General features: G+C 35.6%; 1 protein-coding gene across 4 annotated transcripts in view; it reads right to left on the minus strand.

Moving 5' to 3' along the window:
• The window catches only part of SLC44A5 (solute carrier family 44 member 5), a 531,948-nt gene that overhangs the window by 34,891 nt on the left and 484,757 nt on the right, over positions 1-12,300 (minus strand). For all 4 annotated transcript variants that reach the window (XM_050805076.1, XM_050805057.1, XM_050805084.1 and 1 more), the window contains 4 exons: positions 6,074-6,199; positions 5,192-5,252; positions 1,677-1,800; positions 121-204 (listed from right to left, as the gene is read on the minus strand). In XM_050805076.1, the coding sequence (XP_050661033.1) occupies positions 121-204; positions 1,677-1,800; positions 5,192-5,252; positions 6,074-6,199 (395 nt within the window). The remainder of the gene's footprint in view (positions 1-120; positions 205-1,676; positions 1,801-5,191; positions 5,253-6,073; positions 6,200-12,300) is intronic.

The following is a 12,300-nucleotide window of genomic DNA, read 5'->3' on the forward strand; positions in this document are numbered from 1 at the left end:
GTTATGCCACCAATACATTTATTTTATTCATGAATAAAAATAGAAAATTTGAAGAAAGAGTTCTACAAAGATAAAATCAGAATGGGACTGCAGAAGAAACATCTATGTGTTTTCACTTACATGAGAATCCAATACCAAGTTGTTGCATAGTCTTCAAACACTTTCAATCCAAGTGACTTTGCATCAAGAAGTTTATTGATACCACTGCATTGAAAGAAGGAAAAAAAATCAATTATTTTTTGATGACCACTAAACAGAAATGTTCTTTTTATGATAAAAGGGATTCTACAAGGTGCTGTTGAAAGCATGTTTTCAGAAACCATCTATCAGTAGTGACTCTTTTCCTAGCCACAATAATACATAAAATGTCACTTCAGTAAACCTGCAAAGGTAGCTATAGCTGCACACAGAGAGAACATGGTTTTCAAGAATGGTGAACAAATCCTTTTCCACTGTATGCAACATTCCCTCAATATTGCAGAAACCTCACTGTAAGAAATGAACTTAAATGATAAGATTAGCTTTTAACTTGAAAAACCCATAGTCAAGAATGAACATCATCCTTAATTCCCCTTCCTAATTCTGACAGTAAGGCGTGATGGAACACATACTAGAAATTTCACAATCATCAGTGTCCAATTTGATGAATTATCAAAGTGAACACATTTATGTAACTACAACATTGTCAACCCCTTCTTCATGTGCCCCAATTGCAAAACCTCTCCCTTCCTCTAAGTAACCACTATTCTTTTTGTGATAATAATTTCCTAAGTTTTCTTTTTCATTTTACTAATTATATATGCATCACAGGGAGATAAATTTAACTCTGCTTGTTTTTGACTTTTATATCAATGGAATCGTATTTGTATTATTATTTTGAGATTTCTTTTACACCAATTTATATTTCTGAAAATCGCGCATGCTGCTATTATATTCTAAATCTGCAGGAACTAACTATACTAATTATACTGCTAAAGTCTTTTAAGATAAATTTTTAGAATATCTTTATTTTTTATCTATAATTCAACAACTGAGCAAAGCAGTGATATACTGTGTACATTTATGTTTGTGCACATATGTGTATACGTGCACACAGGGAAATATATTTTCCAGTAACATGGAGCACCATGTGTGTAGAGCTGAGGGATGTGGGGAATTTACTGCATTATACTTAATACATAGAAATTTGATATGCCACCGATACATTTCTTTATGTCACACTTCAATACCTGTTGATAATGAAAGATTTAACCATTTTGAAAAGCATCATTATTCTTTCTTTCTTTTCTTTTCTTTTTTTTTTTAAATCCCAGCTAGTCAGGAGACTGGGGAAGGAGAATTGCTTGAACCCAGAAGGTGGAGGTTGCAGTGAGCCAAGATATGGACCCACTGGTCTCCAGCCTGGGAGACAGAAAAAAGCATCATTATTCTTTCTAAATGATTCTGGGTTCTCCCTTACATGCTCTTCTTAATGAATATGTATCAAGCTCTTTAATTCACAGTAACATGTATATTTCATATATACATATATTTATGTATATGTATATTTTTTATATAGATATTTCATATATATATATATTGACTTTTTACTATAACCCTTAACCTGATAGGAGCTTTAGTCTTGAGTGCAATAACAAAATGCATCAAACTGAAAATCAGAATGTAAACACACATACTTCGCAGCATCCCTGAGTTCGATAACACTTCTTGTCCCTCCATTTCCATCTTGAAACACGATCTGACTTCCTATTGTTAAAGTGCCATTTTTGGTAGAGAAGTCAGGGAAACATCTCTGGAGAACTGTAAAAATAAATTAAAATTATCGTAATCATTTTTCTGCTTCTTTCATGATGTCCTCCCTTTCTTAAGCTTCCTGTTGTATATAATCAAATGCTTGCTAGGCATGCAAATTTCTCAATATAGATAGCTCATTGCCTGTTACTTGATGATACGATTTCCTAATGGTCCTAAGACTAGAAAGCAAATATGATCACACTCTGAAACTACACTCTAAACTTGATTATTTTACACATGGTATATTCATCAAGTAGTCATAAATAAAATGCACATCAAAGATTTTAAAAGAGTAATGATGCATATAATTCATGGCAGCACATTTTAGTAGAAAGGCCACATTAACTTGTATGACTGGATGAGTTTAGTTTTACTATTAAAAATATGTATTAGGAACTACTTGAGTAAAACTTTGAAAATTGGGGATCAGTGAATAATACCTTGGGAAATAAGAACCAACTCAAACTTTAGGCTACTAAAATAACTAAATTTTTGTTTGTGAATTCTTAACAATTTGTCTCCCAGCTTTTTCATTTACAACAGTTTTTTTAGTGGAGCTGAAAATGGAAATTCTGAAGCTATCAAAAGAGGCCTACACTTTGTAGACCAGTATGATTTCTAAGAAAAGTAAAATCACTGTTCAATCTTCTATGTTCTTATTTTGATTAGAGTCTTTGCCTCTTTACAAATTTATTTCTAAAAATATTTTAAAACCCCAATTTTAAAGGAAGAAGTAAGGAAAATCAGAAATGGATCATTTTCATATATTTTTTCTTATAAGAAGCATCACTGATTTGCATAGGTTCATATGTAGTTTAAACCTGAAAATACTAAAGCAGTTGAGCTGGGGAAAGAAGAAACAGATCTCTTTAAAGCCTTTCCCGACTTCCCTGGCTTAAAAGGAATTTTCTTGTCTGCTCACCTCTAGCTTCTGCTGCACTTAGGACACGGCTGATTCCTTTACCTACCCCACCTTTCTACTTCTCTTCCCTTCCTTTCTGTGGCAAATTTGACACAGTAGCCTTTACCAGCTGCTTCTATGCCCTCAGTTTAATCATAGTTTTGGCCCCACTACTTCGTGGAAATTATCCTCCCAGTGATCCCAGTGACCTCTGAATTGTCAAAACCTCCAGATATGTTTTAGTCTTCATCCTGCTTAGACCTGTTACCTAGCACAGGTCTTGGCACACAGTAGAAATAAGTCAATATTTGCTGAGGAATGAATGAGTTAATTTTTTCGAGCCTTTGACATGGTAGATACTCCTTGGCATATTCAAACTCTCTTTTCTTGGCTTACATGGTCAGGTTCTCTCTCCTGTCCTCCCATATTTCTGTGCACTCTTTCCCTTTCTACTTCTTAAATAGAGTGTTCCTATCTAGAGGTTCCCTTGACCTTGTTTCATGTATTTTTTTCTGGATAATCTCATCCAATCTGTTAGTTTTCATTACTAAATATGTTCATTACATATTTGGAAAGTGGAAAAATATTTTAAAAATATAGAACTATACATAGTCCTTCCACCTACAGTGAACTATATTAAGATTTTGGGGAATTTCTTTCCAGTCTTTCTTCTACAATAAATATTTTTTGAGAGTCAAAATCATACAGGACATGCAGTATTTTCCCTTCTTTGTTTTAATCTTACTTATTTCCTTTTATGAACTCTTTAATGAACAAATTTTATTATCTGCATACTATTCCATTGAGTGCTATTTAATCTTATATTAGGAGGAACACAAATTGATTGCAACATTTAATGTCTTTCTCACTAGACTATGAAGGACTACGCCTTATTCATTTTTGTATCCCCAGTGTACACTTTATCTTGTGTGACTTAGCCAAACTGTACTTGTAAGGGCAGGGACTATGTCTTATACTTTTATACCTATTATATCTTTTGTTACTAATGATTTATTTTTATCCTTTTGCATAAAAATTTATAACATTGATTTTGGGTGTGGACATTTGTTGCTAAGAGCTTCCTGGTAAGTGCTGTTGCCATGGGACCTACATCTTTGCTTCAAGGTCTTTTATGACTCAGCAAAGAGTGATGGAAGTGTGTAAGACATGTTTGGTGGTAGCTACTTCAGTGGGTATTTGACTATCTACTCAAACTAATGACTAATGCCCTTCTTCCATTTTAAGAGAAATATATACATTGTAGAAAAGTGAATAAATAGAAAAAAGAAAGAAGAGAGAAATTTCCCACGGTTTTGCCAGTCCCAAAACGACTACTTAATGTTTTGGTATACTTCTTTCCAATCTTTTTCTTTGAAGAGGTTTTTTTGTTGTTGTTTATTTGTTTGTCTTAATTTATACATGTTTATCATTATAAGGCTTGTAACAGTTTGAATTTTATTTAACATTATAACATACACATGCATGTTATTCCAATAGTTATATTTAATAATTATAAAATATTTCATTTAGTGAATACATTATAATTTAAGTATTCTCTTGGTCTTGGATAGTAGAGTATTTCTTTCTTTTTTCTTTTTCTTTTTTTTGACACTTTAAATGTGATGGACAATTTAATGTAAAGCTTTTTTTGTAATTAGGATTATATCCATGAGAAAGAAAACTCAGTGATTATTTCTTTTTGTTCGTTTCCTTTTTATTTTTTTAGAGACAGCGTTTCACTCTGTTGCCAAGGGTGTGTACAGTGGTACAATCATAGCTAACTACAGGCTTCAACTCCTGGGCTCAAGTGATTCTCCCGCCTTGACCTCCCAAGTAGCTGGGACTACAAGTGCACATTGCCGTGTCTCACTAATTTATTTTTAAAATTTTTGTAGAGACAGGGTTTCACTATGTTGCTGAGGTTGGTCTCAAACTCAAGCAATCCTCCCACCATGGCCTCCCAAAGTGCTGGGATTACAGGCATGAGCCCCTATGCCTGGCCTCATTTTGTCCAGAGTATTACTTTAAATAAAGTTTATAATTTTAAACAAATAAAATATTGACTAATTCCAAATATATATAAATGTTTCAAGTGATAAAAACAAGTATATGTCCTCCCCCTACTCCTCAGGCAATTTCTGAACAAAGTTTTCAGCTAAAATCAGGAGTGGTTGTATATGAGCGTATCTGTGTGTGTGTTTACGCGTGCTTCCAAAGCACCAAATGATCAATCCGACTGAGCTTGCAACTTTCAATCTTTTTCTTGTATGTTTATAAAGGAAAATTCAAAAAATCACAGAATTCCAGCGAAAATGTACTTGGCTGGAGCCAAGAGATGAGTTCTACTTTTGACTTCCCTGCTAATCAACTCTGGGACTTTAGGCCAGTCAGAGGACCATTCTTGGCCTCAATCTCATCAATTGTGAAATATGGGAACTTAATTAAGTAGCATTTTGGTAGATTCTGTGTTTCTAAGGTAAAATAATTGCCACTTACAAGGTTTGCTTGGAAAAATCGCTGTTGGACAGTCATCATCCAGTAAAAGTTGTGTGAGGGACTAAAATAGAAGGAAGAATGTTAACATTTCAAAGGCCATATGATGATTATACTCAATCTAAATATGTCCTTTAAAAAATTAAACTCCATAATAATCTCCTTATTCCAAATTACTTCTACTAATGATATTAATTGTAAGATTATCACACACACAATCTTGCTTGACATTCTTAACTGTCCTAACTGTAATTCAATTGAACCAACAATAATAAAACCAGATCATCTGAAAACAAGGCACACCTTTGGAGATGTGTATCTTTGTCTTAGCCATATCCTGAGTCTCTAATTTCTTTCTTTTTTTTTTTTTTTTTCTGGAAAAACAACATCTTCTCTAACTTAGAAACCATTCATATTATTTAACATTGTGATGATTTAGAATTCTCTTACATATCTCAAACCTAGGTAAGGGTTGGGGTTTTTAAAATGAGTTTTTATCAAACTGGGCTTGGAAATAAATTTCTACTTGTTACTAAGTTGCTATGGGGCTTTATCACCACGTTAACGAAATGGTGACTGCAAAAAACATTAACTCCTAGTTCTAGAGTAAAAGTCTACCCACGTAGAGAATGTGTTGGTGTCAGGGAATAGTAGAAGCTAATTAACCAGACATAACAGTCTTTCATGACACCCCAAATCTACAAAATGATGTGCTATAAATGTGTGTGCATACTCAGTACACATGCATTTGTGTTTTAATAAAATTGTGTCTAATCATTTCCTAGAAGATTTGGGAGCCTGTTCAGTAACAAATTCTCACGTTACACTTGAGATTGAAAAAAAAAAGTTAAATTCTTCTCTAGCTTTAAGCCTAAACACACGTACCTTCACAGGCTTAGCAGTGGTCTTACAGAACTGACGGTAGTCTTCCCAGTGGCTTTTGTCTTTTGTGTACAAAAGTTGCATTTCCACATAGGTTAAAAATTTTTCTGGGCACTTGGAGACACAGATCTGTGAATGAACAAAGTGATTAGAACTGAACTGAGTTGAACAAACCCAGGAACTGCCTATAAAGCTAGACTTCTAAATTGTCCACCATAACAAAAAGCAATGCACTGTTTTCCAGCTGAGAAACCTAAATCAATTTTCTTGCTCTCTCTCTCTTTTTCTCTCTTTAAAATTTTTTTTTAGAGACAGTGGCATGATCATGGCTCACTGCAGCCTCAACCTTCCTGGGCTCAAGTGTCCTCCCACTTCAGTCCTTTGAGTAGCTGAGACTACAGGCAACCACCACCATAACCAGCTAATTTTTGTATTTTTTGTAGAATCGGGGTTTTGCCATGTTCCCCAGGCTGGTCTCAAACTCCTGAGCTCAAATGATCCACCCATCTCAGCCTCCCAAAGTGCTAGGATTACAGGTGTAAGCCACTGCACCTGGTCTAAATCAATTTTCTAGTCTTATTGTAAAAAATGAAATTTCATGTACTAGTTACCAATCTCTATTCTTTGCTCTTTGATATTGATGTTATGTTATGTTAAAACAAGATACCATATGGTGATAGACTTATTTTTAACTTTTGATCTTGAGATAATTGTAAACCAACATGTAGCTGTGAGGAATAATAGGGATTTCACATACCTTTCACTCTGTTTCCCTCAGTGGTAAGAACTTGCATAACCATAACACAATATCATAAGCAGGAAATTAATATTGTTACTGCTATAGTTTGGATATTTGTCCCTACATACCTCATGTTGAAATTTGATCCCCAGTGTTGGAGATGGGGCCTAATGGGAGGTGTCTGAGTTCACAGATGCAGTAGCACCCTGTTCTTATAGTTCAGGGAGGGATCTGCCCGGTTCATGAGGGGTTCATGAGGGCAGATCCTCCCTGTTCTTGTGATGATGAGTAGCTTCTTAATCTATTAATTCCCTCAAGAGCTGGTTGTTAGAAAGAGCCTGGCACCTCCCTCATCCTCTCTCTTGCTTCCTCACTAACCATGTAATTTCTGCACATGCCAGCTTCTCTTTGCCTTCTAGTACAAATGGAAAGCAGAAAGCTGAAGCCCTCAACAGAGGCAAATGCTGGCTCCATGTTTCTTGTACAGTCTGCAGAACCATAAGCCAAACAAATCTCTTTTCTTTACACATTACCCAGTCTCAGGTATTTCTTTTGCAGCAACACTAAGCAGAGTAAGACAGTTACAAGCCACTAACCTTACTCAGAGTTCACCAGTTTTAAATTCACTTGTTTGTGTGTGCCTATGTATGTGTGTAGTCCTATGCCATTTTATCAGACATGTGGTTGTGTGACCACTACCACAGGACAGAGATGGACTTTTAATAAAATATTTTATGATTTTAAAGTGTAATTTAAGATTAATCTTGTCTGTGTAGTGCAAGCATATTCAGGGTTAAAATCTTCCTTCCTTTCCTAAATATGAAGAAATGATTATTTAAAATTCTCTGAATATTGAACACTTATGCCACTAATAATTACTAATGTCTGTGAATTCTCAAACACAATTCTCCAAATGTAACTGGAGTTTTAGCACCATATGAAACTAACAAATCAAGGCTATTTGACACAATCAATCATCATTATGGTCTTTTACCAATAACATCTAGATGTGGGCAGGGAGGTCATCTTTGCAATTTTTTTACATTAATAAACTTTGGGGACCTATCAGTGCCAAGCCAGATCACCGTGCTAGTTCACAAAACCACCATAGAGTGCGGAAATCCAATCAGTAACTCCACAGAGGGAAGGCGGAATCAGAGGAGATACACTCTATTGGTTTTGCTTTTTTTTTTTTTTTTACAATAAAAAACAAAGGTCAGATGAAGCCATGTGAACTGCAGCTAACCCTTTCAAGTCTCTCCATCACCTTCAGTTCCTCCTTCTGAAATCTTTCTCAGCCCTGACTTGCTTCATCTCCCTACTCTGGTATTTATTCTCATTGGCCAACCTGTAGCTCAATCCATTGGCAGTTAGGTAAAAACAATGCTGCTTAGCTGACATCTCCTTTCCATCTTTTGGGTTATGTACCTGCTGTACACAAAGCCATTTGGTGTGGACCCTACAACTAAGTTAGCAGGAGAATAATGAAATGCATATGCCTCAAATCTCAGTTAATATTTTCTTGAAGCAACAGCAATTCAATTCCTTCTAGAAATTTTGGCAGGGCAAACAACTTATCTCCACACCCACACCTCCACATGTATTTCCTCTTTCTTCATCTCTCATCCACACATGTGCATGCACACACACAATGACATATGCATATTCATGTACCTTTAGAGAAAATACTAGTGACTTCATAGGTATATTTCTTTTTTTTATATACTTTAAGTTCTAGGGTACATGTGCACAACATGCAGGTTTGTTACATGTGTATATATGTGCCATGTTGGTGTGCTGCACCCATTAACTCGTCATTTACATTAGGTATGTCTCCTAATGCTATCCCTCTCCCTTCCTCTGACCCCATGACAGGCCCTGGTGTGTGGTGTTTCCCACCCTGTGTCCAGGTGTTCTCATTGTTCAATTCCCACCTATGAGTGAGAACATGTGGTGTTTGGTTTTCTATCCTTGCAATAGTTTGCTCAGAATGATGGTTTCCAGCTTCATCCATGTCGCTACAAGGGACATGAACTCATCCTTTTTTATGGCTGCATAGTATTCCATAGTGTATATGTGCCACGTTTACTTAATCCAGTCTATCATTGATGGACATTTGGGTCGGTTCCAAGTCTTTGCTATTGTGAATAGTGCCACAATAAACATATGTGTGCATGTGTCTTTATGGCAGCATGATTTACAATCTTTTGGGTATATATCCAGTAATGGGATGGCTGGGTCAAATGGTATTACTAGTTCTAGACCCTTGAGGAATCACCACACTGTCTTCTACAATGGTTGAACTAGTTTAGAGTCCCACCAACAGTGTAAAAGTGTTCCTATTTCTCCACATCCTCTCCATCACCTGTTGTTTCCTGACTTTTTAATGATTGCCATTCTAACTGGTGTGAGATGGTATCTCATTGTGGTTTTTGATTTTCTTTTCTCTGATGGCCAGTGATGAGCATTTTCTCATGTGTCTGTTGGTTGCATAAATGTCTTCTTTTGAGAAGTGGCTGTTCATATCCTTCGCCCACTTTTTGATGGGGTTGTTTGATTTTTTTTCTTGTAAATTTGTTTAAGTTCTTTGCAGATTCTGGATATTAGCCCTTTGTCAGATGGGTAGATTGCAAAAATGTTCTCACTTTCTGTAGGATGCCTGTTCACTCTGATGGTAGTTTCTTTTGCTGTGCAGAAGCTCTTTAGTTTGATTAGATTCCATTTTTTATTTTTGGCTTTTGTTGCCGTTGCTTTTGGTGTTTTTGACATGAAGTCCTTGCCCATGCATATGTCCTGAATGATATTGCATAGGTTTTCTTCTAGGGTTTTTATGGTTTTAGGTCTAACATTTAAGTCTTTAATCCATCTTGAATTAATTTTTGTATAATGTGTAAGGAAGGGATCCAGTTTCAGCTTTCTACATATGACTAGCCAGTTTTCCCAGAACCATTTATTAAATAGGGAATCCTTTCCCCATTTCTTGTTTTTGTCAGGTTTGTCAAAGATCAGATGGCTGTAGATGTGTGGTATTATTTCTGAGGGCTCTATTCTGTCCCATTGGTCTATATCTCTGTTTTAATAGCAGTACCATGCTGTTTTGGTTACTGTAGCCTTGTAATATAGTTTGAAGTCAGGTAGTGTGATGCCTCCAGTTTTGTTCTTTTTCCTTAGGATTGTCTTGGCAATGCAGGCTCTTTTTTGGTTCCATATGAACTTCATAGTAGTTTTTTCCAATTCTGTGAAGAAAGTAATTGGTAGCTTGATGGGGATGGCATTGAATCTATAAATTACCTTGGGCAGTATGGCCATTTTCACGATATTGATTCTTCCTATCCATGAGCATGGAATGTTCTTCCATTTGTTTGTGTCCTCTTTTATTTTGTTGAGCAGTGGTGTGTAATTCTCCTTGAAGAGTTCCTTCACATTCCTTGTAAGTTGGATTCCTAGATATTTTATTCTCTTTGAAGCAATTGTAAATGGGAGTTCACTAATGATTTGGCTCTCTGTTTGTGTGTTATTGGTGTATAGGAATGCTTGTGATTCTTGCACATTGATTTGTTTCCTGAGATTTTGCCGAAGTTGCTTATCAGCTGAAGGAGATTTTGGGCTGAGATGATGGGGTTTTCTAAATATACAATCATGTCATCTGCAAACAGGGACAATTTGATTTCCTCTTTTCCTAATTGAATACCCTTTCATAGGTATATTTCTAAGAAAGCTGAAGAACAATTTAGGGACATTCACAGCATGTAACACATCCACATATTTTAGAAGAAGGTTAAGATGATTATCAATGCAAATGTCAAAAGTTCACTCTGATTGGAGCCAAGCTGAATAAACCTTTAACATATTATGAGATACTTTACAGACATTTAGACTTCAACAATTGACTGATATAACATTGAAAGACAACTGAACTACTTCTATTGAATACACTTAAATGGATTTATAAAAGTGAGTACTGAAAGCACTAATGCTTTCACAGGCTTTAAATGATGCTAGGTACGTCTGAATTGAGACCATGATGATTCTGTATTTACAAAGCACACACACAAACAATGTATACTACACATAGAAAAGTACTGTGTTTGCAACACATAAAAGAAAGTAATTAAAATGGTAAAACGTGGTTTGTTAAGGAGAATCACATCAAATCTCATTCTAGACACAAATGAGCTGTTAAAAAACAACACAACTGCACTTTACTTTCTCCATCAGACCAATTTGTTCACTTCAAATAGGGTGCTGATTAGTAGTAATCAACATATAATTAGTCAAAATGAAGGTCACATTGAGGTTGGATGTTCTAATTGATCACAGTCTGTCCTTTAACTACTCGTGACACATGTCTGGACCATGCTGGCAGTTAACAAAAACATAGTGCATAAAAATATGGCTCAGATCAGTATATGCACCACTGTCTGGAAGACTAAATGCAAGTCTGCATTATTAGCAGCTAATAATGACTCAGCTAATAATGAGCTAATTCTGACTCAGTTCTGATTCTCTGTGCACCACAAAGGGCACTTTGCATCAAGTTCGGTATTACTATTTTTATCTTTAATTTGGATAGTCTTAACACTCAATTACAAATTGGAATTTGGTGGTTGGGAGAGTGAATTACATTGAAGGTTAAAACACTACATTTGTTATGAAGAAAAGATGATCTAGTAACTCATTTATGAAACAACAAAAAAGCATAATATGCAAGTATATTGTGTTTTATCATAGGAATGATAGATTTGTAGATTATAGTGGAAAAATTCTTAACTAGAATTAGGAAGATACTCATTCTTTCATTTGTTCAGTCATTTGTTTATTCATTTAATAAATATTTACTGATCCCCCATTCTGTGCCTATTCCAGGCACTAAGGACAGAAGTAGTAGTGAACAACACATAAAAAGCCTTGCTCTCAAGCAATTTGTCTTCCAGTAGGGGGAGACAGATAACAATAAATAAGTAAAATGTTCGTCATAAGATGGTAATAAACAGTAGTAAGTAAGATGGTATAAGATGATAAATAAATAAGGCTGTAAAGGAGGTTACACAGAGAGAAAGGAGTGGCTGGGTGGGATTCTAATTTTAAAGAGGTAGTCAAAGAAGCCTCACTAAGAAGGTAACATTTGCAGAAATTCTTGAACAGGATGAATGATCAAGACATACAGTCATCTGGAGAAATAATTCTCTACGTAAGAACAGCAAAGTCTAAGTCTCTGAGGCAGGAGAGTTCCTGAATCCTTTCAAGTATTAATACAACAAATGGCCAGTATGACCCAAGTACAATGAGCAAAGGGAGTAGGATAGGATGTGTGGTCAGAGAGTGCGTTGGACAGTGAAGGATCTTACAGGCCATTGTTAGGACTTTGGCTTTTCATATGAGTAACTTGGGAAGCTATTGAGGCATTTAAGCAAAGAAGAGACATAATCAGACTTATATTTAATAGGACCACACTGGCTACTGGGTGGAAAAGAGACTGCAAAGGGTAAGG

Source organism: Macaca thibetana, chromosome 1 (assembly GCF_024542745.1).
Source record: "Macaca thibetana thibetana isolate TM-01 chromosome 1, ASM2454274v1, whole genome shotgun sequence".
NCBI classification, from domain to species: Eukaryota; Metazoa; Chordata; class Mammalia; order Primates; family Cercopithecidae; genus Macaca; species Macaca thibetana.